The sequence below is a fragment of the Diabrotica undecimpunctata genome, chromosome 6, assembly GCF_040954645.1.
Source record: "Diabrotica undecimpunctata isolate CICGRU chromosome 6, icDiaUnde3, whole genome shotgun sequence".
Classification (NCBI taxonomy): Eukaryota; Metazoa; Arthropoda; class Insecta; order Coleoptera; family Chrysomelidae; genus Diabrotica; species Diabrotica undecimpunctata.
Genome location: NC_092808.1, coordinates 134,766,107 through 134,793,381, shown reverse-complemented (window position 1 = coordinate 134,793,381; position 27,275 = coordinate 134,766,107). Strand labels below are relative to the sequence as shown.

The 27,275-nt window shown below is 31.8% G+C and overlaps 1 protein-coding gene across 2 annotated transcripts in view; it reads right to left on the bottom strand.

Annotated features, from left to right (window-relative positions):
* Positions 1 to 27,275, bottom strand: part of sprt (PDZ domain-containing protein sprite) — a 306,461-nt gene that overhangs the window by 22,192 nt on the left and 256,994 nt on the right. For both annotated transcript variants that reach the window (XM_072535452.1, XM_072535451.1), the window contains 3 exons: positions 8,421 to 8,788; positions 5,330 to 5,482; positions 3,977 to 4,129 (listed from right to left, as the gene is read on the bottom strand). In XM_072535452.1, the coding sequence (XP_072391553.1) occupies positions 3,977 to 4,129; positions 5,330 to 5,482; positions 8,421 to 8,788 (674 nt within the window). The remainder of the gene's footprint in view (positions 1 to 3,976; positions 4,130 to 5,329; positions 5,483 to 8,420; positions 8,789 to 27,275) is intronic.

The following is a 27,275-nucleotide window of genomic DNA, read 5'->3' as shown; positions in this document are numbered from 1 at the left end:
TTAGAATAATATGATGATTTATATTTCTTTGAAACGTTTCCTTTGACAAAAGATCCAGTTATGTCTTTATTTGAACAGATCAAACATTTAATAAAACTTCGTAACAAAGAGGTAAGTAATATCATTAAGATATAATAAAATTTGTCATCACATTAACATTCGTAGATAAAAAATCATTAAAAAGTCAAACCAATCAACATTAAATTTCTAATGTATTAGAGAAAATACTAATCAGCACATATTTTTAGGGGAGAAGCTGTTACACCAGTCCATAGTTATTATTAACATTAATATTTTTTGCTTCTGGAAAAATGCAAATACCAGTAGCTGACTATATGGGTATATCGAGGACAACAGCTTTAAGAATTGAAAATGTATCAAACAATGATGATGAAACGGTCCAAGTTAAAGAAGAGTTATGTCATTCTATGATTTCCAAGATGCATAGCTGCAGTTATTTGTATTTTAATACTAATTGATTCTTATGGAGGTGCAAATGCAGATATATATCGTTCAGAAAGAGAATTTTTTGCATTAAATGTAAAAAAAAATCAGTGACTAGTTTAAAAATTAGAAATACTGTTGCAAAATGGCTGGGGTTTGTACATGATCAAACAACATTTAATAATAGTGGCATACAAAGATTTGAAGCTGGAGACTTTGTTAGGTTTGTACTCTTTTTTATAGTTATTCAGTGTGGTTGCAGTTTAAAATTATATTTGATGATACAGTTAGACAAGACGCTAGAACAGAAGCAAAGAATCTTTAGAACGAATCTCTCTACGAACTAGGAATGCTGTGGAAAGGCTTGCAGTGTATGGAAACGATGATTTTCAATTTTTAAAAATCGAATGAGATTAAATTTGTGATCGAAAATGACTACGAATGTAATAGTAGCAACAGCAGTAATTCATAATAATTCATAATCACCATAGAAAATGGATTCTTGTTTGCTCTAAATCATAATCTAGGTCAACAAGAAGGCAATAAAAAAGAGGGCAATTTCCCTTAATTTCGAGAAAGTTCAGATAACGCAAGACATTATTGTGAATTATATATTAGACAACGTTTTGCAGAACTAGGTTCATAATTTCTAAAAAAATATTTTCTATTGAACTAATTGTTTTGTTTCTGAGGTAATTTACAATGTATAAGTTTTACACTTACTTTTACCTTTGTCAAGATCAATTTTATAGGATATTATGACGCTTATATTTCAGTAATTTGCATTTTAACAATTATGTATTAGTTCAGCCATTTCTGTACTGTTTTCTTAAAATTTGTGTTAGTGTAAAATTAATTATTTAATATAAATGACATTTTTGTACAATATATTTATTATAAATTTTCTTGGGCTATTTTTGTTTTAGTTATAATTCAATTTTTAATATTTTGATTTTTAATTCTTGTTCCCTAACATCTTTAATGGTTAGCCTTTCTTCGTCTTCTTTGTCCTCTTATCAGTTTTTTTTACGGCGTACAGATTCTTAATATATCGATTTTTGCCGCTTCTCCCCCCCTACGGCGGGGGGTTTTAGGCGGAAGACGGGGGTAAAAGTGGTAAACTTTTTTTTGCATCTTTTTTGGGGTTTTAAAATTAATATGCTTGGTAAAATTCAGCTTGTTCATATGATTTTTAGAGGTTAACTGACATTTTCGTCTGCAACGACTGAAGTATTAGTCTTATCTAATGAGCGCTTCATTGATAATTAAAAACAATGTTAAAAGTAAAATAAGCCCAATATACTCATAGGTAGATGACATTCCCTTTTGCTTCTGCGTGTAAACGATAATAATAATAAACAGTTATTCAATTAGGCGTTGTTAATATTTTTACTTCACAACTCGTTCTACTTTTATTTCCTTTGCATTGTATTGCATTACAGCATGTAATTGATTTGAAACTTAAGGTGTGCTCCATGATTTAGTAATCTGTGTTGGCAGGCAGCTTTAAATTAATACAAGAACATCGTTGTTGATGAATTCAAATTTTATATTTTTAATTAAATTTGACAATGATTGATTGATCCAGCCCGAGGTAGTATATTTTTGAAGATGAGCACTATATAAGTTCCATGTCATGATCTAAATTCGAAACTAATTATATAAAAGTTATAAAAAGGCATCCATCTACATATCTAAATTATATTTAATACTTAATTAAACTATTACTTTAAATCCTTTAAATATATTATTTAGTGTATTTTTCATAGTATTTAATTTTTTCCCATTTTTATTTAATTTATATTATATTATGTTTTTATTATATTATTTATAAGAGATCCTTTGTCTAGGATTATAAAAATGGATGAGAAAGATGAACGGCGGATGGAACGGATGAGTTTCTACCTAATGGTCTGAAGGCGGAAGAATATTAAAGGGAAGACCGATCCCTCAAGTTCTAAAAGACAATCGGTATATAAAAGAACACCCTGAGAAAAAATTACCCGGCCCTCCAGGTAGGGGATTTAGACACTGGGCTTGTTCTCCAATACTAAAAAATTATGGCAACGAATCTTAAAATGCAGAAAAACTGGATAAAACATTTGACGATAAAACAACAAAAAATGACGATATCTGTCATTACAGAAACAAAGGAAAAACGGCAAATGCCAAAACGCACTTTTTGGATAGAAGTCGTGGGTAAGATGCGAGAGGTGGGCCAACCGTTAAATAAATCGCACATTATATATAAATATAATATAGTATGCTTATATGTATATAAATATAGGTAGCACACTATAAATGTATGTATATATAGTATAGTTCACTGTGCTAGTGGAGGGTTATCGGAAAAAAGTTAGGTTGGGTTAATGACTCCCCCTGTCTTCCCCACGTTTGAATCGCCATAAATCCACATGAATCAACATGACGAACATACGTTTTTACTTTCCTTGCCCATCTACAGATTATTTAGTTCTGTTAGTGCTTTCGTATCACGATGGCTACACGTAAGCACGTGACTTTGACTATCGAACAAAAAACCAAAATTCTAAAGTTGATACAGCAAGGAACCAGCTACAGTTTCAATCCCAAACCGTTTGGTATTGGCAAATCTACCATTACGGACGTTAAGAAGAACAAAGAAACGATCGAAAAGTTTGTCAGCGAAACAGAAAGAGGTCCAGGGAAGAGGAAAACCATCAAACCCCCCGAATATCCGAAGGTAGAAAGTGCGTTGTTCATGTGGTTCCTACAACAGCGGAGAAAGCATGTTCTGGTGAGTGGTGAAATGTTGTGTGAAAAAGCCCATTATTGTCATCGTGAAATGTCACCAAGTCACCAAGCTTTTAGCGCATGTAAAGGTGGGTTAGACAACTTATACAATAATGCAATAAATGATAAAAAAGATGTCAAAAATTTGAACAAAATATATTTTAACTTAATTTAAAAACACATAAAAAGACAATCTCAGAACGCCTATGATGTTGAAAAAACTTGTTGTTTAAACGATAAACTAACTTCAATAAACAACACATTAGATTTAAAATACATTTTACATGTAGTGACTTAGTGGGTATGTCCTATGTCTTTAATATTATTTTAATTGTGACGTCGACTTGTTAGTACCGAATTTTACATGCTTGGTAAGTCAAAAGTTTAACTTTTAAACCGTATTATGCCTGTCATAAAATGTTTTTTTAGTCAATATTACTTCTTGAAAAAGACATGGATTTCCTGCCGAAACGTCGAAAAAATATATGAAAATGTCTTAGTATCAAATCAAATTTTTTTTATGAACCTAAGCCCAAGACAATCCACTAAATATATATATATATATATATATATATATATATATATGTATATATATATATATATTATATATATATATTATATATATATATATATATAATATATATATATACATATATATATATATATATATATATATATATATATATATATAAGAAATGCTGTTTTATATTATTAGAAATATAATATTTAAATATTTGATACTAAGTTAAACATTGCTTACCTGTCACCTTTACACAGATGTGTTTCTTCCAAAGCCCAATCTACATAGAGTCCAGAAAAAGAGTCTTTAGGACCTGCTCCGAATTTTGGATTGTTTGAATCGTAATCTATCTGTACTGCTTGAAGTAAAACGTTTTCGTTTCCTTGGACGCAACTAAAATCAAAGACAGAAATTAATTCTAAGATTTTGACGAATCAATTATTGAATCAAGGACGTAAAGTCATTAATAGAAAAACTACACTAAAGATAGAGCATGCGAGAAAGGTCAAAATGGATGAAAATCAGTCTAGTTACGGTCTGTAGATTATACATAGATCACATTTACCCACTATATTAACTTACAACTGCTAGAAAAAAAGGCAAAAAACAAGTTTATAAATTTGGTATGTGTGATCCTAAGGTAGGCTTATCTCAGTGAAGCAATGTATAAATTGGAAACACGTGGAACGAGAATCATACGGAACTTCAATACAACAAAGAGTCCCCTATTTTATCTCTCCAGTACTATTTCAAATATACTTGGTAAATTAATTAAAATCGTTGAGTAAAAATGCAATGACGTGGGGATATTAGTGAGAAATTACTTAAACACATTAATCTTTGCACATGTTCAAATAGTGATTCTATAAGACCCTGTAGAGCTGTGTTGCATGATGCGAAAGCTACACAAAGAATATCTTAAAGCAGGCCTTGATAACTTCGCAAAAATAAAATACATTAAAAGATCAGAAGAGGAGATAGAATATTTACATATAAACGACAAAATAATAAAAAGGGAAACTCTAAATCCAAGTAACTAGCATTAGAAAAAAAGCAACGACAGAAGATGAGATTAAACAAACGCAAGAAAAAGAAATTAACCTATATAGACGAGAAAATATTTAGATAATACGGACATGTAAAAAGATAGATATACAGCAGATAGATATACAATAATAGATTGGTATCCCATAGGTACAAGAAAAAGAGAAGGAACAAGAAGATACTGCCATATTAAAACAGCGTGAGTTTCAAGGTTTGGATTGCGTGTAAGCGCTAGTTAAGTTAATAAAGTAACTCAATTCAGATTCTTCAAAAATGGCATGATAAAGATACAGTATCAGCATAAAGTCAGTTGTTAAGCAAAGGAGTTCGGTATAGACGTTCTAGAACTTACTGTACTTAGCGGTAAAATATTATTTCATGAATTATGAAATTAACTACATAATTAACGTTTAACACGAGCTCTTACAAAAGACCAATTTAAAGTGAAGGATTCCTTGAAGAAATATCTTTTGAACCAATATGTGCCGGCCATATAAACTATAAGTTACATAATTTGGACTTGCATTTAGGATGTTAATAAATACTTACCTGTATAAAGTATGACAATCTGAAGAATGTTTATTGGACTCCTCTATACAGAGTTGAAGAGCGCGTGTTTCTTCCAATAAAGTGAGAAGATTAAGTTCTTCTCGACCAAGTTGATATTCTAATTCCGCTTGTTGTATTCGAACGTCTATATTACTGAAACAGAGAGCAGAAAATATTGACATGTAATAAATTTCCTTATAGGTCAGTACATTATGTAAAAAGAAAACAATAATTTTGACAAAAAAGTTCAGCAAAAATCGAAAAAATTGAGGGAGTGAGGGCAAGGGAAGTTTTTGGTATACAAAACTTTCTTAAAATAGTACTAAGGATGCTCTTGTGGTAATAATCAAAAATGGTATCAAAATTTGATTTCTATACCGCAGGAAATTAAAAATAACAGGTCTGATACGAAGCATTGTGATACGAAGTGATTAATTAACTGCTGTTTGATCTGTATTTTGTAGAAAGCGCAGTAGACAAATATCTGAAATTTTTGTTTCGCGAAGTAAAAAAGTTTTCGGATTTCTACTATGATTGTTATTGTTATTAGATGGCGCTGTAACGTCCTATATATAATTATTTTTATAATTATTCTTTTATGATGGGAGATATTTATTTTCAATCCAGATCCTCTGCATAAGTCGCTCTGAGAAAACCTAATAAAGTCAAAATACGTATAAGTGGATGGCAGGAGCCCTGCATTGAAATTAAATCTCAAACGTCTTTCTGTTACTATTATTTATTCTGCTAATTTTATTAACTCATGCTCGTAAGTACTAGAAACTAATTCGAAGATATTTGCCGTGGTAGATCGTCAAGTTGTGGAATGCAAATTGCAGATTCCGCTTGTCAGTTAATTCATCACTGTCTGCTTTTTATATTGTAGGAAGCGTAGTAGACAAATATCTGAATTTTAGTTTCGCCATGTAAGAAATCTTTGGATTTGTACTACCATTGTTATTAGATGGCGTTGTAACGTCCTATATACAATTATTTTTATAATTATTTTTTTATAATGGTAGTGATTTATTTTCATTCCGGAGCTTTTGCATATTTCACTCTGAGGAGACATAATACATTCGAAATACGTATAAGCGGATGGCAGGAGTCCTGCATTGAAATTAAATCTAAAACATCTTTCTGCTCTACTGAAGTTTATTTTAAACTTAACTGTATATTTTTTTGCCTTTTGAAGTCCTTAAGAAACACTCATTATTTTTCATGTAATGTTTTGTATACCTAAATGCCATAATTTCGGAGTTATTGCTACATTTACATTATCTTCGCCGAAGTTAAAATAATACATTTAGATTTTGACGTTTGAATTCAGCTAAAGTGATAACAAATTTACCGAATGAAATTATAACACTCGCAGAAGATCAACAATATTTATAATGTTCATGTTATCAACAATAATTATATTTATAATGAGGCAAGTGCAAGAGAAATCATTAGAATACAACAAACCGGCATATCTATGTTTCGTGGACCTTAAGAAAGCATTTGACCGGGTCAAATTAAAAGACGTTATCCACTTACTGTACGCAAGAAAGATACCTCTAGGAATAATCAAAACGATCGAAAATATATACCAAAACAACACAATAAAAGTAAAAGCAGAAGAAGAACTAACCGATCCTATTGAAGCTGGTAATGGGATAAGACAGGTAGATTCCCTGAGTCCTCTATTGTTCAACCTGATTATGGATGAAATAATAAAAAAAGTAAGAACTAAAAAAGGATACCAAATGGGAGAAAAATAACTTAAAATAATGTGCTATGCTGACGACGCAATACTACTTTCTCAAAGTGAAGATTATTTACAACGTACGCTGAACCAATTTAATATAACCGCCAGAAAATTTTACATGTTAATTTTCCTAAAAAAGACAAAATGCATGGTTACAACAGCAAATTTACTATGGAGCTGGAAGGTCAGATAATAGAACAAGTGGAGTTTTAATCGGAAAGCTCGAAATTGAAGTGGAAGATCAAGTGAATAGAGCAAACAGAGCCACGGGCTGTCTGAATAAAACAATATGGAGAAATAAAAATATCGGGAAAGAAACGAAAGGCAGAATTTACAAAACAGCCATCAGACCAATAATGACATTCTCAGCAGAAACAAGACCTGGCACAGAGAGGACAAAAAGGATGTTAGAAACAGCAGAGATGAAAACACTTAGAAAAATTGATGGTAAGACACTATGGAACAGAATTACAAGTACAGATATACGACGTAGATGCAAGATGGAGAACATCAAGAACTGGATAAGAGTAGAATAGAACGATCATATAAGCCGAATGACAACGAATAGAGTAGTAAAAACGGCAAGAGACGGTTCCCCAATAGGAAGACCATCAGTAGGAACACCACGAAAACGATGGAACGACAACTTACTGGAGGCACACTGAAAAACAGACAGTCATGTCTATATAAAAAGAAGAAGAAGAAGAAGCAGAAGACTCTAGAATAATACCTTACCGATAGAATTCAGACAAATGGATTGGAGCAAAAATAAGAATGATTAAATAAACGCTTGATATTTAACATTTTGCTTCAAGGTTTAATATGCATTTGGTTCTTATTCGTGTAACAGATGAAAATTTATGTTGGTTCTGTTTAGAAGAAGAGTAAAAAGCATCTGGTTATACGAAAACGACACTATCGCGGGTGGGTTAACTTATAACGAGGACAGGCTTTTAAATAAGAATAGAAAAGCAAGGTATATCTTCATAGGCTGCATTGTATCAGCTACAGGAGCCCTAGTTTTAGCAAAATATTTAAGTCCAAACGAGATCAAAGTCTAAGATTTGATGAAAGGTTGAAGTGTATACCTTAGAAATAAGTAGAATGAATAGCAAGCAACGTTATTACAATAAAAATAAGAAAGATTGTATCTGTAGGTCATAAAAACAAAGAAAAAAATGTTCATTAAGATAGTTAAAAATAAAAGATTAAGGTGAAAAAAGATAAACAACTAATATAAAGAAGTCCTGATCGCAGAGAAATTGTTTCATATCAAAGTAATTAAATAAGTTTCTGAAACCAGTGTCACGTAATGTTAAAAATGAATCTACCAAGACTTACTCTGTTATATCAAGTCGTTCTAGTGCCATTTTTAAGTTTTTAATAGTCAGTCTTTTATTATCTATATCAGTTTTAAGTTTATTTAACCTAGCTTCTGCTTGTTTCTTTTCTATTTCTGTTAGTTCTTTGACGTTATTGTTATTTGAGTTCCGAATGGCGTTTAATCTTAATCCTGGTATCGTCAGCTGCCCTTTAAGACTTTGTATGATATTTTCTTTATCTCTTAAGGCATTTCTTAACTTTTCTAACTCTTTAATTGCTAATTCTTTAGGAATTGACTGGATCGAAGAACCTAAGCTTATTCCTGAGATGCTGCCATTTTTCTTTCGGCGAGGCGTACTGGAGAGGGATACTTCTATACTGGCCATCTGTAACAAAAAATGTAATTAGGAATTAAAGTCACGATTAATTTATTGTTTATTAATGAGATAAAATATTAAAATAGCTGTCCAATATTCATAATCGATTCACTAATGCTATAGTCACAGAAACTTCAAAATTGAAGAATTATAAGAAGAAATACATACTACTTTTTCTATATAAGACAACACTTTATGTATGAATATATGAAACCTGTAATAATTCACCACATCTAGCAAGTTTTAAAGAAATATTTACACCTCCGAAGTTGGTGAAAACATATCATTTTATTTTTGCCCATTCAATAAAAGTATGCCTTATTCTGTAGTTATATAGTAAATGTTAGTTTTATAGTAACTTAAACTAATTGATATAGGAAACTCATTTATGGAATTGGTGGTTGTGCGATGGAAATTCATGTACCATAGGACAATAAAACACAAAAACACTATTTTTCAATCTTCACAGAATATCGTCAACTCGACATATTTCGCTAAAACATCAACTTCCTCAAAAGAGAAATTTCAAACTAACTTGTTTATTGTGCAAAGTTTGTTTTTTATATCTACCTAATAGAATATTTTATTACTCATTTCTATCCAAATTTCCATTAGATTGAATAGCGGGGACCTCCCAATATATGTTTGTTGATTGAGAATTAAATATGTATTTTTAAGACGCTTGATTTCTAACCGGTAAGTATGATCTACTATTTACCCGTTGAAGATCGAGGAAATCGGCTTCACAGTTGCTAAGAATATAGTCAGAGAGCAAATATTTTTCACACAAAAAAGTTTATACAGTAATAGGAATCTACCTGATCAATTGTAATACCTCATCGATTGCAATATAGTTCAGTTTATCTGTGAAAAAATCCTCGATTTCATGTAAAAACCTTATAAAGCTATTTGAAAGTTTTAAAAGGTATACGAGGGGGTAACTGATGAAAAATCCATCAAGACATACACCTGATTTTGCTTTGTTCTTATTTAAACAATCATAAAAAGCGAAAAAAATATTTTTTTGCTATAAAACCTTTCTTATACATTTTAGAGAAAAATATTTCAATTAAAAGTTGTAGATCTAAAAGTTCTTTAATTTGCGGGTTTCTAAATTAAAATATTTAAAGAATATCCCAAAATAATTGCAAAAAACCCTTATTTTGGCAGTAATCTGGTTAATAACTTCTAAGCTTCAATGGGTTATTGAAGTGTGCTACATCTCAGCTAGACCGACCAAATATTTTGTAAGTTATTAAATTTGTTTATCTAGGAGGGTCATTATTTAAACAACTGTACGTGCCCAAATAGTGAATAGAGGTATTTAGCAGATCATAATCGATTCTTTGAGGCTCCAATTTTAAGATATATTAAAAAAAACTTTTTTAAATATTTAAAGATTTTGTTAAATTGTTAATAAAAAAAAGTTTGAACAGGGGCTGACTTTTTAGCTTATAAACATTTATAGAGGAAAGTACCCAAAATTGGACCCCAAAAGTTTTTACTTTTTTTAAAATATTATAAATATTAAAAATACTTTGAAATTAACGCTTTATGGCCATTACATGTATACTTTGTATACTTTATTTAGTTATCCATTGCTGCAAGTAATATTTTTAAAACTTTGAAATACTCTTCTTATTAAAAAAAAATTTCAAAAAAAGTTTACACTTTTTCATTTTGAAAAATTGGTGCCTAATTCGGGCCCGCCATAAAAATATTTTAATTAGCAATGAAAATGAGTCAAAACGATGATACAGCTAAATAAAACACTATCAAAGTTGGGAAAATTATTCGTCAGCGTACCTTACTAGTTTCTGCAGAACTTTGTTTAAAAGGAGACATACCAACGCATCTTCATGTCATAGTCCCGTATCTGTTTCAAGAGTTTGTGAACTCTGTAGTTATATTTTGTAGATAACTTTATATATTGTATACCTACCAATACAATAAGTTTATTATGGATGACATCGTAACCACCACCAAGTCTTTGATCGTTTCCCAAAAGTACAAAAAGAAGAATTGGATGACTGACGAAATATTATCAATGATGGATGACCGCAGATCATTTAAAAACAAAGACCGAACCAAACATCAGCAGATTAACCGACAAATACGAAAAGAGTGTCGCAAAGCTAAAGAATAGTGGCTGCTAGACAGGTGTGCAGAAATGGAGGAACTGGAAGAAAAACTTGACCACTTTAACATACATAAACTCGTTAAAAAGTGACAGGTCATACAAAACCTTGCAGTTTTAACAGTATTGTGAAGGACAAGAAATTAATTACTGATCCCAAGGATCTACTTTAACATTGGAGAAACTACACACAGCAACTATACTCAGACAACACTAGAATAAACTCTGAAAGTGAATATAAAAGTGAACCCTCCCCCAAAATATTGAAGTCAGAAGTTGTAAGGGTAATCAAACATAGCAAATGGGGAAAAGCACCAGGTCCAGACGACATATACATAGAGGTTCTAACAATGTTGAGTGAAGACAATATAGACGCCTTGGTAGATCTTTTTAATGACATTTATGGGTCCGGTCAAATACCACAGGATTGGCTTCAATCAACCTTTATACCAATCCCAAAAAAGCCAAACGCTAATAGTTGCGACCAATTCCGAATGATCAGCCTATCGAGCCAGGTCCTAAAACTCTTCTTAAAGATAATTCATACAAGAATATACAACAGATGTGAAAGAAACATTAGCCCCACACAGTTCGGTTTCAGACAAGGATTTGGCACAAGAGAAGCACTTTATAGCTTAACTGTCCTACTTCAGAAATGCAGAGATCAGCAAAAAGATGTCTTCCTATGCTTTATAGATTACCAGAAAGCGTTCGATTGTGTTAATCATTCAGAATTAGTAAGATTGCTCCAGGAACGTTCGATAGATGAGAATGACCTTAAAATCATAAAGAACCTTTATATGAATCAAGTGGCATCTGTGAGAGTAGGACTGGAATCTACATCATATTTCTCTATCGAATAAGGTGTACGACAGGGTTGTATTCTGTCACCCCTCTTTTTTAATCTTTACTCGATTTTCGATAGAGCCTCAAGTGACAGTGAAGATGGAATCAAAATCAACGGACAGACTATAAGTAATCTTCGTTATGCTGATGATACAGTCATAATAGCTGATAGTCAAGAATACAACGACTAATAGATATAATAAACACTGAAGGAGAACGACTGGGCTTGAAGATTAATATAGACAAGACGAAGGTAATGGTGGTTAGCAGAACACAAGTTCAAATATCTCGGTAGTTGGATAACTGAAAATCTAGATCCAGACATAGAGATACGTAGCAGGATTGAGCAAGCCAGAACAGCATTTACTAATATGAGAACCTTAACAACAGCGGCCTTAACATAACGCTTCGATATCCCTTTGTAAATTGTTACATTTACTCCATACTGTTATATGGTGTAGAAACCTGGACCATAAAGGCCAATGTGATGAACCAATTGGAGGCCTGTGAAATGTGAGTATTTGGAAGACTACTTAAAATTCCCTGAACAGATTACACAACAAATGTCGAAATATTAAATCGAATGGGCAGAGAACGAGAATTGCTGCCAATAATAAAACGAAGAAAAACTGCTTATCTGGGTCATATATTTCGAAATTCCAAGTATCAGTTCTTAAAGCTTATTATGGAAGGGAAAATAGAAGGAAAACGGGGCATCGGAAGAAAGAAATACTCATGGCTTAATAGCATAAGGGATTAGACAAACCTCAATGCCCATGCACTCTTTAGAGCCACACAAGACCAAGAGGAGTATGCCAGAATTGTCGTCAACGTCCACTAATTGGATAGGGCACCATAAGAAGAAGAAGTGGATGACATTGGTTCATTCCATTATTCACTGGTTTTTTCCAGAAGTTAACTTTGCACGAAAATCTGGTCATTTCTCACCATCAAATCACCATTATATTTGTCTACTACCGCATAAAAGTTTATTATTTGTTGGATGTTGTCTTAAATCCAGTATTTCCTGTATAAAAGGGGTTCTAAGGGTGTGTTGTTTGTCTCGCTGAAATGGTGTTTGAGATGATAAATTTTTGTCTTCTGCTGCGGTGCAACACGAGGACTGCTTTAAACAAAGTTTACAAAGAAGGAAACCAGAAAAAAGACGAATTACCTGGCTTTAAAATCTGAAAACTAATTTTAATTTGATAACCAAGCAATTTTTTTTAGATATCATTGACACATGTATAATAAATATTATAATATAGATTACATAAATATCTCAATAGTACAGTAAGATATTATGTTATGGCAGATCGAGGTTGAGCCCATGCAGAAACATATTCCCGTGTTAGTGAGTTTATATATACAAACCCTTGAACATAAATTAGAACAATATTTGGATAAAAAACGAAAGAAATAAATAAGATCAGTCTTTTTAACAGACAAATTAAACACTTTAGACAAAAACATCAAATTTTATATCACCTTATAATAATAAATTGCGTAAAATAAAAAAAACTTGTTTCATGTCTAATGTTAAACTGAAATTATATGTACAACAAATCCGATGATATTTATTGCCCTTTCTGCTTTTGTAGGTATGCACATGTGGGTGGTTTATTCGCTAAGAATGAAATGTAAAAAATAGAAGAAGACTCCGGTGAATTTTATTTTGTTGTAGCGACACAGTCGGTGTTAAGTCGAACTGGTTTTAATTTTTATGGGAAGATGCATCTGGACAAAGACAAAGTGACTCGATACAGACACCCAACGCTGACTTAAAGGTCTTCTTACTTTAAGAAGGAAATCGATAGGGTTGTGAACGCTAATTGGAAGGATATAAATTGATTGAGAAATTAATTAGAATAATAAATAATTCTATGGGAAAATAAATTACACAATATTTCAATTATAATATCAAAAAATTCATGTGTATTAGGTAATCCACACGTGAAAAAATAGTTTAGTTCAATTTAATTTTGGGTAATGTAAACAATTATTATAGACCTCATCTACACTTTCTTCGTATGTTGCTTTCTGCATTATAAAATTGTTTATCCATACTTTTAATAGGTTTTTAGCCAAATGATTTTCCTCATTGATTTCACCTTCACTTTTTTTTTCTTATGTGACATGTCTTTTTCAAAAAAGTCATATGTCGAATATCATTATTCTGAATATCCATATTTAAAAAGATTCAAACTAATTATACTATTTTTCCTATATTTCCGATATTTTTATATCAGATTGCCATTTCGTAGCCTCATCTTTCCGGGGACAATATGTACCTACTCGAAACTACACTCACATGTGGATTGGTCTGCATACACCAGCCAACATTTATGGCCATGCTTTCATTCCTTTTTAAAATTTACAAACTACGTTCTAGACTTTTTTCAGAATTTTTAAATTTGTCAGAATTTTTAGTTGATTATATTCTGGTAACAAATTAATATTATTCTACAACATTTTCAAGTGTAATTAAGAAATTATTCACTTGTTTGCAAAAAAATTCGATCTAATGAAAGTATTATTTTTGATGTAATAAAAAAGTTGTTTCTATAATGAAATAAGAGTAAAACATATTGCTATCGATAACGATATTCTTCTTCTTTGAGTGCCTCTCCTATCGGAGATTGGATATCATTAGGGCGATTCTAATTTTATTTACTGCTGTTTTGAATAATTCGTTAGTGGTACAGCCAAACCACTCTCTTAAAGTAGGTGGCCTAGCCATCAGGTGGCCTAAGTATTCAAGTTTACTCTTTTTTATGTTCAGTATAGCTTCTGGATCGTTATTTATTCTGAGTATTACCTCTTCGTTTGTAATTTTATCCACCCAACTTATTTTTAGTATACGGCGGTAGCACCACATCTCAAAGCTTTCAAGATTTTTAACATTCCTCTGTTTAAGAGCCCATGCCTTAACACCGTAAAGCAAAGTACTGAATATATAGCATTTTAACATTCTAGTTCGTAGCTGAATACTAATATCACGATTACAAAATAATTTTTTCATCTTTATAAAGGTAGACCTGTCAATTTCAATATGTCTTTTTATCTCGTGATTTTGGTCACCTGTTTCATTGATGAGGATTTCCAAGTATTTGTATTCGCTTACTTTTTCGAGTTGGGTACCGTTTATTGCGATACTAGTGTTATGTATTGGATTCTTACTGAAGGTCATATATTTGGTTTTTTTGACGTTCATCCTTATGCCGTAGTTATTACATATCTCATTCATACTTTCAACTAGATGTTGTAGATCTTCCGCTGTTCTTGCCATTATCACAGTATCGTCAGCATATCGAATGTTATTGATAACTTCTCCATTGACTATTATCCCTTCATTTGCAAGTGAGAGATCTTCTTGGCATATTTGGTGACAATATACAACCCTGTCGTACTCCTCTACGTATTTCTATTTCGTCCGATGTTTTGTCTTCTATTTTTATATTAGCTCGCTGATTCCAGTACAGATTTAATATTATTTGTATGTCTCTGGTGTCGATGTTCTTGCCCTCCAGGATTTCTTTGAGTTTATTGTGGCGTACTTTAGGATAACGATATAGAAAAACTAAAAGTAATAAACGTATCAAATCTTATAAATAACTATATTGTTATTGAACATGTTTATTATTTTGTTATTTAAGATAAACTCAACTATATTTTTCAATTCGTATCAGTTTGAATAATTGTCAGATACTTCATCAATGCTAAAAAAATATAACATAATTTTTTGAGTAGTGAATACTGCTCTGCCTCGGAACTAAAAGATTTAAGCGAAAACTCGAAAATATTTTATTTTTTCTCAAATTGATTTCTGAAATTCGTCATGTGTGGAAACAATAATCTCCATACGATAAAATATATTTCAGACTTTAAATGCCATTAAAAAAGCAAAAAAGGGCAAAATTTCTTTATTTATTAAATTATCAATTTTTGATTCCTATAACTTAGCGTAGGTGGTTCACAGGGTCAAATCTAAGGTTCAACTTAAGGTCTTAATTTGAGTTTTTAAATTAACTAGAATAATAATTTAACTAGAAATATAACACAAATCGGCGAAAAAATGGCGAAATATCCGGAAAACCGAAGATTCTAACTAGATTTTCGTCTTTTAAATCATCATAACTCCTGTTCTGAGTCTAAAATGGTTCATTCGGGGTCCAAATTAAAGGTATTGATGTCGACCGAGAGATTAAATGATTTTCAAAAGAGTAGCGTCTCTCTAACTAAAACAATAACTCAAATATGGCGAAAAAACGATGAAACGCCGGAGAACCAAAGGTTCTAATCAGATTTTCGTCTTTTAAATAAACATAACTTTGTTTCCAAAGTGGTTCATCTGGGGTCCATGTTAAAGGCATTAATATCGGCTATTTACTCAAATAAGTAGCACAAGTTTTCAAAAGAGCAGCACATCTATAACCAAAATTGGAATTCAAGCAAAAAACCATTTTTTTCGATTTTTCACTGCCTTGTATCACTTTTTAAATTCCCAAAATAATTCTGGAACATAGTTTTGGAACCATATATAATATATTTTTTGAGCTATCCATATTCTTTGTTATTTTTTTATAGGCGTTCAAAATTTTCATACGCTCAAATCAATTTTAATTTCTCTCCAACTCTCATTTTTGTTCAAATATTTTGTAGGACATAAAAAATCTTTAATTAAAAATAAAAGAAATCTATTTTGGTACAAAATAGAACTTTTCATTAGCCGCCATGTTTTTCGTACAGACAGATTTGACAATGACGTATAATATATATATTATACGTCATACGGCGTTGCAGTTTGGACAAGGGATGATACTCAATCAGTACTGTGTATAAAAATACATTGAGGTATGTGGACTGAAGTAGCACTATAATTCAAATCAACATACAATTTTAGTATCCTACAGATCTCCTAAAGGTAAATTTGATGTATTTTATGAAAAACTTCAAATTTTAAACCAAATCAATTCATATTTTTAACAGGCGATTTTAATGTAAATTCCATAACACTAAATAATTCACACATATTTTCTGATCTTCTAACATCTTATGGATTGTCAACCAGGAACTTTACACCTACAAGGTCGACTTCTACATGCGGAAATATTTTGGATCAGGTATATACAAATTGTGATGATTGTATAGGTACTGTAAATGTAAAAGTAAAAATGATAATACTTTGTATTATCCAACATAAGCGAATGAATCAAAAAACAAAATGTTAAGAAAACATGAGGCTATACTTAGGTTTTAATTTCAATATTTTATAAATGCTAGAATATTCCACAGCGTCATGCAAACTTAAAAAAAAACACAGTTTGATTCGTACACCCGGTATACAATGAAAATTTACCTGTTTATCAACAATATTATTGTAACGAAATAGCCCATCTCCGATACGTCATAATTCTTAGAAGGATAAATCTAGAAAGCTCAAGAATTGGCATTTCAATAGTGCCCGTCTTCGATGCGCTTTCGATGAGACGAATTAGAGGTGGGACTACCCCAGAAGATTCGAGAATAATATTTTTTGGTATATATATGTAACGATGTTATGAGTTGTTTAGTTGTTAAGATACTATCGAACTGAAAACTTATAAATAAACATATTTATATAAATTCGAACCGCTCGTTTTATTTAAAAACGCTACATTATTATAACGATATTGTCAAGGAATAAGGCTATAACATATTAAAAAAATCACTTAAATCGGACAACAGGTTTAGGAGATATAAGACATCAAAAATTACCCATTTTTAAGGTGGCCGGTTAATTTTGACCCAGAGTGTATCTTTAAGGATAAGTAACACGGTCAAAATTGATATATTACTAAATGAAAAACTATCGTACTACTCTATCGTACTACTACAAAACCATTAGCGTTGTAACCGCAGTATCAGTATGACACTAATTTTCTGTTATATTTACTGCAGCCTAGAAAAACAAAAATTTTATGTAATGTAAAATTAAGTCGAAATATTCAGACCAACTTGAATTATCATACTTTAGATTAAATAATTACCACAATATGTACAAGAAAACAAGTGTGCCGCTTATTATATTAATTTGAACTATATAACCTTTGCAATTTGCAGCTGGGTCATCTTTAATTCGTTAATGCAAGAACGAAATTAAAAAATCAGGGCAAATATTTCGGCGTTTTTCTTTCTTGTTTAATTCAGTAAACTATATAACAAGTAGATAAAGGTAAAGTCACTCTCTCTCTCTCTCATTTATCATAACATTTATAAAAATTATAAACTTATTCATATCATAAATTGTTTCATTACTAAGAATTGTACTTAATATTCATTTGTTTTTAAAATTGTTTTCTATAAGAAGACGCAACACGTCAGCGTCATACCTATGATTTCAGTAGTAAAAATATAGAGGGATAAATAATGATGTACTAACAAAAACGACTAATTACTTACGATATTCAAATAACTTATGCAAATAGATAAAAAGATAGTTACATTTTAAAGCAAAACTTAGAAGTGGTTTTGAGAAGATCACCTATAATTCTAGGATTTTAGAATTCTAAGTCCACTGCAGGACATATACCTTCCCTATTTGTATCCAGACTGTACAGTCTTGTGCATCTTTTTTTTTTCGTCATCTTTAGTAGATCATCTTGTCTTCTATTATTTATAATATATGTTAACGACTTGTCCAATTTTATGGCTCCATTTAAATCAGTTTTATTTGCAGATGACACTACTTTTGTTTTTTCTGATAAAAATCGTTCAGTTTTAGAAATCACGTCTGAGTATGTAAATTCCTATGCTCAATCATGGTTCTTAGCAAATAAACTTAAACTAAATGATAACAAAACTCAAAATTTAATTTTAGTTTACCTTCGATGTGAGTGTTGAAAAAAATAATGTCAAATTGTTGGGCATAACAGTTGACAACACATTGACTTGGTATAACCATATTGACCATCTCAAAAGTAAACTTTCTAGTTCCTTATATTTACTTAGACAATTAAAACTTGTCTCAAGTGTTGATACCTTGAAAATAACGTACTTTTCCCTTTTCCATTCATTTTTAAGCTATGTGGGGCTAGTGTTATTCTGTGGGGAAACCCTTGCGATGCCCTAATAATATTTAAATAGCAAAAAAAGCAATAAGAATAATTGCAAAAGTTAGCTACTTGGAATCTTGCAAACAGTTGTTTATTAAATATAAGATAATGCCATTGCCAACATTATGGCTATATAGCGTTAATGTAGAAATAATAAAAACGCTGATACTTTAATTAAACACTCTGAATTACATAACTATAGCACAAGAGGTGCAAATAACATCAGAACAGTTAAGTATCGTTTGAGTAAATCACAAAAAAAAACTCAGAACAAGACGCAAATAATGACTAAACTGGTGCTAAATCGAAAGATTGCTGCTAATGGAAATGATATTGTGCAGACTGCATCGTATAAGACATAAAATTCGCTTGGGCAGAGATAACCAGACATGTGAGCTCCCACGACACCTGGGATTAGCCTGGGTGTGGTAAATTAAACTATGTATGTATTTAAATCGGACCTACCCATATTCCTCAAAAGGAAAATCTTTGACCCATGTTATCTATACTCACTTATAAGCGGAAATATTAACACTCACAAAAAAGTAGTGAATAAGATTCGCGTGACTCAGAGGGCTATGGAGCGCCAGATGTTGGATCCTCTTTGAGAGACCGAATCCCAAACGAAGAAATACGTCGTAAAATGGAACTGGGCAGGACAGAAAGAGCTAAGGGAGACCTATGTCTAACAGTGGACGCATACAGGTTGATGTACAAGTAATTCAAAAAACAAAGTTACTAACGTTTATAAATTACTACAAAAATACAGTTTTTTGCAATTATTTCGGTCATTTATTATGTATTTTAATTTGGAAAGTTGTAAATTAAATGACTTTTTAATCTACAACTTTTATTCAAACCATTTTTCTCTAAAATGTATAAGAAACGTTTTATAGTCAAAAAATGATTTTTCTACTTTTTATGAATTTTGTTAAAAAAAAACAAAATAAATCAGCTGTACGTCTTTAAGGATTTGTCATCAGCTATGCCTCATATACCTTTTAGAACCTTCAAGAACCCTTATAAAAAATTTTCTTTTTTTTTCTTTACTGGCCTATGTAATATAGTTGAAATATAAAATGCTTCTGGATTTTCACAAAGCTATATGAAAGCTGAAAGGTGTTATAAACTTGTATTTCTCTTTTATATATCTCCATTAGTATTATTCCCATTAAATATTGTAAATCTGGGTTCTTCACATAAACATTAGTACTAATTAATCATACCTGTTTGTTGCTTTCATGCCCTGCATTTCGCTTTAAATCGTACAGTTTTATTTACTGTTTAATTAAACCAAATAACTAAGTAAGAAGTATCATTTCCCATACTGTAAATTATGTAAATTTCTTCATGTACACATAAATTCTCATACAAAAAACGGAAAGAACAAAATTAACCAAACAACCAAAAAAGTTTTAAGTAGAACTAGATTTATAGGCAAGAAATTTTAATTAGAATTACAGGAAGCTGTAAGTAGGCTAGCGTTTCAAGTCATTATTAAAATGTAACATATACATTTGGATATCTTGAAAAATTGAATGAAATATAGTTGCCTAGAGTAGTAGGCAGTTTGGTCGGGGACCTTAGGAAGTACAAGGTTTTTTTGACAATCGAAAGATAGTGGAAGTATCGAAGTATTAATAAATAACTGATTCGTGTTTTCCTTGTCACATCCTCTTTTTTCCGTAGGTGCTTCTCCTGCTTTTACAGATGATTTTATAATGTATGTGAGGCGATGTTTCGTAATATTTAGTATATTTAAAAAGGCTTCTTGGCACACTATTTTGCTTCTTTACAATATTCCTTACAAAGCATTTCACAGACGTTGTTTTTGCTTTATGTCTAAAGCTTTTTGGATGGCGACGTTTAGGTAGTTGAACTGTACACAATTTTGGAATTAAGTAATCTTGTCTAATCTTTTCCTTAGCTGTATAAAACACATTATGAAAACACTTGATATCTCTCATTGTTAGAGAAGAACATTGATAGGCCTTCGTTTTGTGAGAGCAAGTAGGGAATTGTAGTAACTGTGATGAAGAGTACCTGAAAAGATAATATTTTTCAAAAAATATTTGTAATACTCACTTTATACAATTAACAGTAGCTTGAACAAAGCGTTAGCTTTTTTTATTAGTTAAAATACTTTTGAAACTGCTCTGAAACTTAATCTTTCTAGTAAAAACTACAACTAAAATTTAAAGAACGAGCTTTGTTGTTTTCTACAGGAGTTGTAATAGTTTCCATTTTAAAATACTAACAAAATAATAAAAAAAAAAAACAAACAGCTTGACACCTTGGTTGAAAAGAAACTACCAGAAATTATAACGATAACTCCAGCCGACTCCTAGTGGTATATCACATGGTCGCTGCGACGATTCTCATTGGTCAAAGAGGATATTACCGACTTTGATTCTAAACCGTTCATGGAGATTGCCTTGTTTGATTCTTAGGCTAAATTTATACGCTATTTTTTAGGCGTATAATGCCGTTTTTGATTCTTATTCTCTTTATTTTTGTATAGAGTTTTAAAATACGAATAATTTGATGTAACTTACTCAATTTTTCAAGATTTGCCAAGCTGGAAGAAGAAATCAGTCTCAAAGAAAAGATTACATTAATGGAAAATAGCAATTCACAGACAACAGCCCATTCAGTTTTTTATGAAGTACAACAACGAATCTTATGATTTATAAAATTCCTGAATATAACTCTAAGGTTTTAGCTGATTGCATTAGCTATGACAAATCTCAGGTGTGTGAAGTCTTTCGTTTACTTGGCTTACAGCAAGAGGAATCCAATATATTACATGTTATCCGAGTTGGCAAAGTGTCCAGTTACAATCAAGCTAGACCAGTCAAAGTTATATGTAATACTAACACGGTGAAGTTGGCTCTTAAGTCTAGTAGTAAGCATCAAAATACTATTTATAGAATCTCAAAGGATCAAACTAAGATGGAACAAGACACTTACAAGGAAGCTAAAAAGGAACTAGACGAAAGAAAATCTGTTGGTAATAAAGATTTATGCATTAGATACCGCAGTGGTGTTCCTACAGTTTGTGAAGTTAAACTACAAAAAAACTAGTATCCTTCGCATTAACAGTTTTTTATCAAAATGTTGGAAGCATTCGTACAAAGATTTCCGAGATCCTGAAAAGTATTTCCGGCTGCTTGTAAAATATAATTATTTTAGTGGAGAGTAACTTGAATGATAACATAACTGATTGTGAAATTAAATGTAATGATTTTAGTATCTACAGATATGATAGATTCCAGAGAACCAGTGCAAAGTTGAGTGGCGGTGGTGTACTAGTGTTTGTTAACAACAAGCTAAAATCACAAACCATTAGTATTCGTGAAGATCGGGTTGAGCAAATATATATCTTATGTCAACTTAATGAAGTCAAGTTTGTGGTCGATGGTATTTACATACCTCTACAATCACCTCGTAAAGTATACACCTGTCATTGTCAAACTGTGGAAAATGTTGTTCTGCAATACTCAGCACATGATATCTATGTTTTTGGTGATTACAATCTTCCCAATGCATCATGGGAGAATGGTGAGTTTGGTGTAATGGTGCATTGTTCTGCAGGTGATCCAGCTGTTAATATTGCTTAAGCCTTTGGTTTTTTAAAATTGTATCAACATAATAATACTCCTAATAATCGTAATGTATTTTTGGATTTAGTTTTTCTAATTTTAGGGAGCTTAATATCTTAAAAGCAAGTGATCCCCTTGTAGATCCTAGCATCCATCATGTGGGTTATGAATGTTGCTTAAACATCGATGTTAAAGAAACAAATAGAAATAAGTTGGTTTATTAATATTGTTCTGAAGCTATTTTCTTGTGGCATTTTAAAATAATTACTACATAAATGGGAATAAGCCACAATTAAAGGTTAAAGTACGTTTATTGACGTTTCAATTTTCACTTCGTTAATCGTTCTCCTATATTCGGAAATCGACAACGATTTCCGAAGTGGAAATTGAAACGTCAATAAACGTATTTTAACCTTTAATTGTGGCTTATTTCCGTTTAAATAGTAATTAAGTTGGTTTATGATGAGTTGTTTTATGATTTTCGGAATGGTGATTACATTGCGCTTAACAATTTCCTTGCTTCCATAGACTGGCAGGTATGTATGGTTAATAATGTTGAGGTTGCTACAAAATTATTCTATGAAGTTCTCTCTATAGGAATTGCTTACTTTGTGGCATTGAAGAAATATAGAACTTCAACTTTTCCCAAGTGGTCCTATGCTGATCTTAGAAAACTGACTTTAGAGAAAAATATGATCACTATATTTATGTTAATAATATTATGTTAATATTGATTTTATATTATAAGTAATTTCAAGTTTTGAATCCTAACTGTGATCTATATTGTAATTTAAACTGTTAATGGGGTTATCCCGTGAATTACATAAATAAATAAATAAATTTTGGTAAAAAGTGGAGATTGCCGATTACTAGGACCGTCATATATTGTTGTCCGATTATATTTAAAGCCAGAGAGTACTTTGTTAAATTTTTTTACAAAATCTGTTATCCCTATGTTGCACTAAGATCAAATATTATTTAAAAAAAGTGTCTAGATAATATACAATAGTAGACACATTCAAAGGATCGTACGATCTGACAAATGTTATAATACCATGAATGAACAAAAGCTCTTTTGATATACCAAAAATGTTAAAGGTTAAGTACAAAGAGCATTGCTGATATACTAACCTAAATATTTCAATTGTATTATACACATGCGTACACTAATTAACACAGTTGTTGGCACGGTTTTATTGAATAATTTTAAATATTTTATATATTGGCCGATAACATAAAAATAAGATGACATTATTTCTTACGTTAATTAGATTTTAAATTTGAATAAATTATAAATCAGAATATCATTTATAAAAAATACAAACTCGATTTCAATAAAGCTGACTAAAGTTCAGTTCTCAAGGATGTTTAGGAACAAACCAATTAGACGTCCAATAATTCTGAACTCACAGCAGCAAATTCCGTGTGATTTTTCCAATTAACAGCAACTTAGATACTAATAGAACCATTAGCGAAGTTTTTGAATACGATTACACTCTACGATTTAATAAGCATCAATTTGTATAAATTGCTAGCCTGAAAGTGAAAGTATTTGACCAATTTATATACATTAGCATCTAACTTTGCAACGCTGTATATGCCGAGAAAATTGAATGTTTAAAATCAAATTGACAAATCAGGTAGCTCTTCCTCAAACTCAGTTTATAGTAATTTGTATTTTTTTATTTACAAAAATTAGTCGCTTTAACGACCTGGGCCATTAGCGAATAGTTATTACATTATATTAAATTATATAAAGATGTATCTTAAAGAAAATGAGATGGTCAGATGGCTTGAAGAAACACGCAGGCACGAAGTGGATACAAACTGCCTACAATAGAAAGACGTGGAAGAAGAACCCTGGATACCTGTTAGTATGCGTACTATATCGTCGCATTCGAGCATTTGGACTGGTTTTATTCTGCCCACGACTAGTGCTTCCTTTGACTGCGGATCACTGTCATCAACGTTTGAATTGGTGCAGAGAACGGCAGCATTGGGTGACAGAATGCCGTAATGTAGCATTCAGCGATGAATCAAGATTCTGTTTAGGAATGTATGATATCGGGTTTGCTGTTGAGAGACATGTACACAGGACAGGAGTAATGGTTTGGGGGGCTATTGCCTATGGTAGCCGATCACCTCTTGTGTTTATTCGAGACAATATGACAGCTGCGCGTTATGTTGATGACATCTTACAAACCACTTTACTGCCTTACCTCGACGGCCGTCGAGACGTTCTTTTTCAGCAAGACAACGCGCGTCCCCATATTGCTCGTCAAACTATGGACTTTTTCCACGAAGCTGGAGTTAATGTTTTGCCGTGGCCACCCCGTGCCCCGGATTTAAATCCTATCGAACATGTATGGGATATGATGGGAAGGAGACTGTCCACTTTGCACCTCCACATTGCATTCTCCACAGACTCTGGCACAGTTAATACATGAAGTTCAAGTTGCTTCAAACGAGGTGCCACAAGCAGACATCGATCATCTCATTTTGTCAATGCCTAGACGTATACAGAAGTGTATTCAGCTACGGGGTCGCCAAACACATTATTAATTTTTTTTTTATTACTTGTTAATAAAAATTCTTGACACCATTATCGTTTCATTCTTGATGTAAATCTACCATGTTGCCAAAAAATTGAGTTCAAGAAATTATTCCTTCTGGGTGTAACACTTCTAATGTCACTGAGTATAGATAGATACCTAGATAGATCTTAAAGAAAGCTAATTAAGTTTTTGGTAGTTAAATGTTCACCTAAAACTATTTTTAAATCACTGGAAATATTGTTATTTTGTCTGTTTACTATATATTTTCCACATTCTGTTAGGAGGTGTTTAACAGTAATGTTGACTTGATAATATTTACACACTGCAATGTCTTCCTTAGTCATTAGATACTTATGAGTAATATTGGTATGAGCTAAACGAAGTCGAGAAATTTTGACTCAGTGAGCTCCTTTTAGGTTTACTATTCGCCACGGTTTCACTGTCGATTTAATTTCTTTTAATTTAGATACCGATACATCCCACTTATTTTGCCACGCACTGATCACTTTTTCTTTGACAAACTATTTTATGTCACTGGAGACAGTCTTTGACACTATTCTAGCATGGTCGTTATTGGTAGCTTCTCTTGCTTGGAGGTCTGCTTTTTTATTACCTTGTATTCCAATGTGAGATGGAACCCACATAAATTTGACTTCGGAACCAGATTCTTGTATAGTAGCAAGTTCTTTCTTGACAAGTAAGCCTATAGGGTTCTTATTGTATAGTTGACCAACTGTTGTTAACGAGTTTAGAGAATCTGTGATAATGACGGAGGAAGAATGGTTTGTACTTTTAATATGCATGAGGGCTTGTAATATCGCATATAATTCTGCTGTGTATATGGAAGTGGTTGACAATAATTTAAATTGGAAAGAGGAATGTGGAGTGAGAAATGCTGCTTCTACTCCGTACGCAGATTTGGAGGCATCTGTATAAATGCAAAAACTTTCCCCGCAAGTCTCGAGTTCCTTTAAAAATGACGGTCGGATTACATTTACTGATGTCTCTGATTTGTGATATTGAAGTAGTATCGTATTGATTTCGGGAATCATGATTAACCAAGGAGGAAGAGTTTTTAAATTTGAAGGAAAGAGGTCAGGAATTTGGAGTTGAAGATCTTTTAAATTTCTTCGGACTCTTTTATAAAATGGTGAATCGAACTGACTTTTTTTATGTTTCTAGGTGACGGTCCGTAAATGTATTTCGAAACACTGGGTGTAATTTCTTACTGGCGACTGAAGAGGCATACGAGAGGCATAAATACTTCCTTCGTAAGGTAAGAGGTGGTTCTCTTCTCATTGAAGATTCTTAACTGGTGTGCATCTGGATTGCACCTGTGGCAATGCAAAGTGCTGTGTTTTGAATGATTTCAAGTTGCTTGGTAACGTGTTTTTTTAGCAGATGCATCTACGATAATCCCGTAATCTATTTTTTATCTAACGAGTGACTTATAAATATTTAATAATGTTGCTTCGTCAGTTCCCCATTTTTTATTTGATCATGTTTTTATTACATTTAATCCATTTTGGCAAGACTTTTTTATTTCTGAAATATGTTGTTTCCATGTTACTTTTTGGTCGAATACCATTCCAAGAAAATTAATTTTGTCCAAGAATATAAGCGTCTCGCCATACAGTTTTAAAGGTGTTCTTTAGAGCCGGTGTCTTCTTGAGAAAAGCATGCATCTTGTTTTTAGGGGGGAGAATTGCACGGACATGGACCATATCTCTAGTTTATAAATGGATTCTTGTAAGTGCTTTTTAATCATTCTTATATTCTTGTCCTTTGCAAATAGAACCAGATCGTCGGCATATAGTCTTCTCTTAGTTAGCGGGGAGCAGTGATCCAGTATATCGTTAATAGCCACGAGAAAGAGGGTTGGGCTCATGACTGACCCCTCAAGTGTTCCGTTTTCCTAATTTTATTTTTTTGAAGTGGAATTATCGACGCGAATACAGAAAGCTCTTGGCTGAAGAAAGTTTTCTGTGAATCTTAGCAGATTACCTCTTATTCCCCATTTATGTAATTTTGATATAATCTTAAACCTCCAAACCATGTCGTACGCCTTGGTGATGTCAAAGAATACAAATAATGGTCTCTTGATTATTTGCAAAACCTTCGTGTATCTTCTTACCTACTAGTAGATACACTAAAACAATTACAATTTTGGTTTGAAAGAAAAACAATATTTGAACTATAATGAAAACGGTCAAGTCTGTTTTTAAACGCGTTGGTAGAGGGGACAGGGACAATGTTATCATT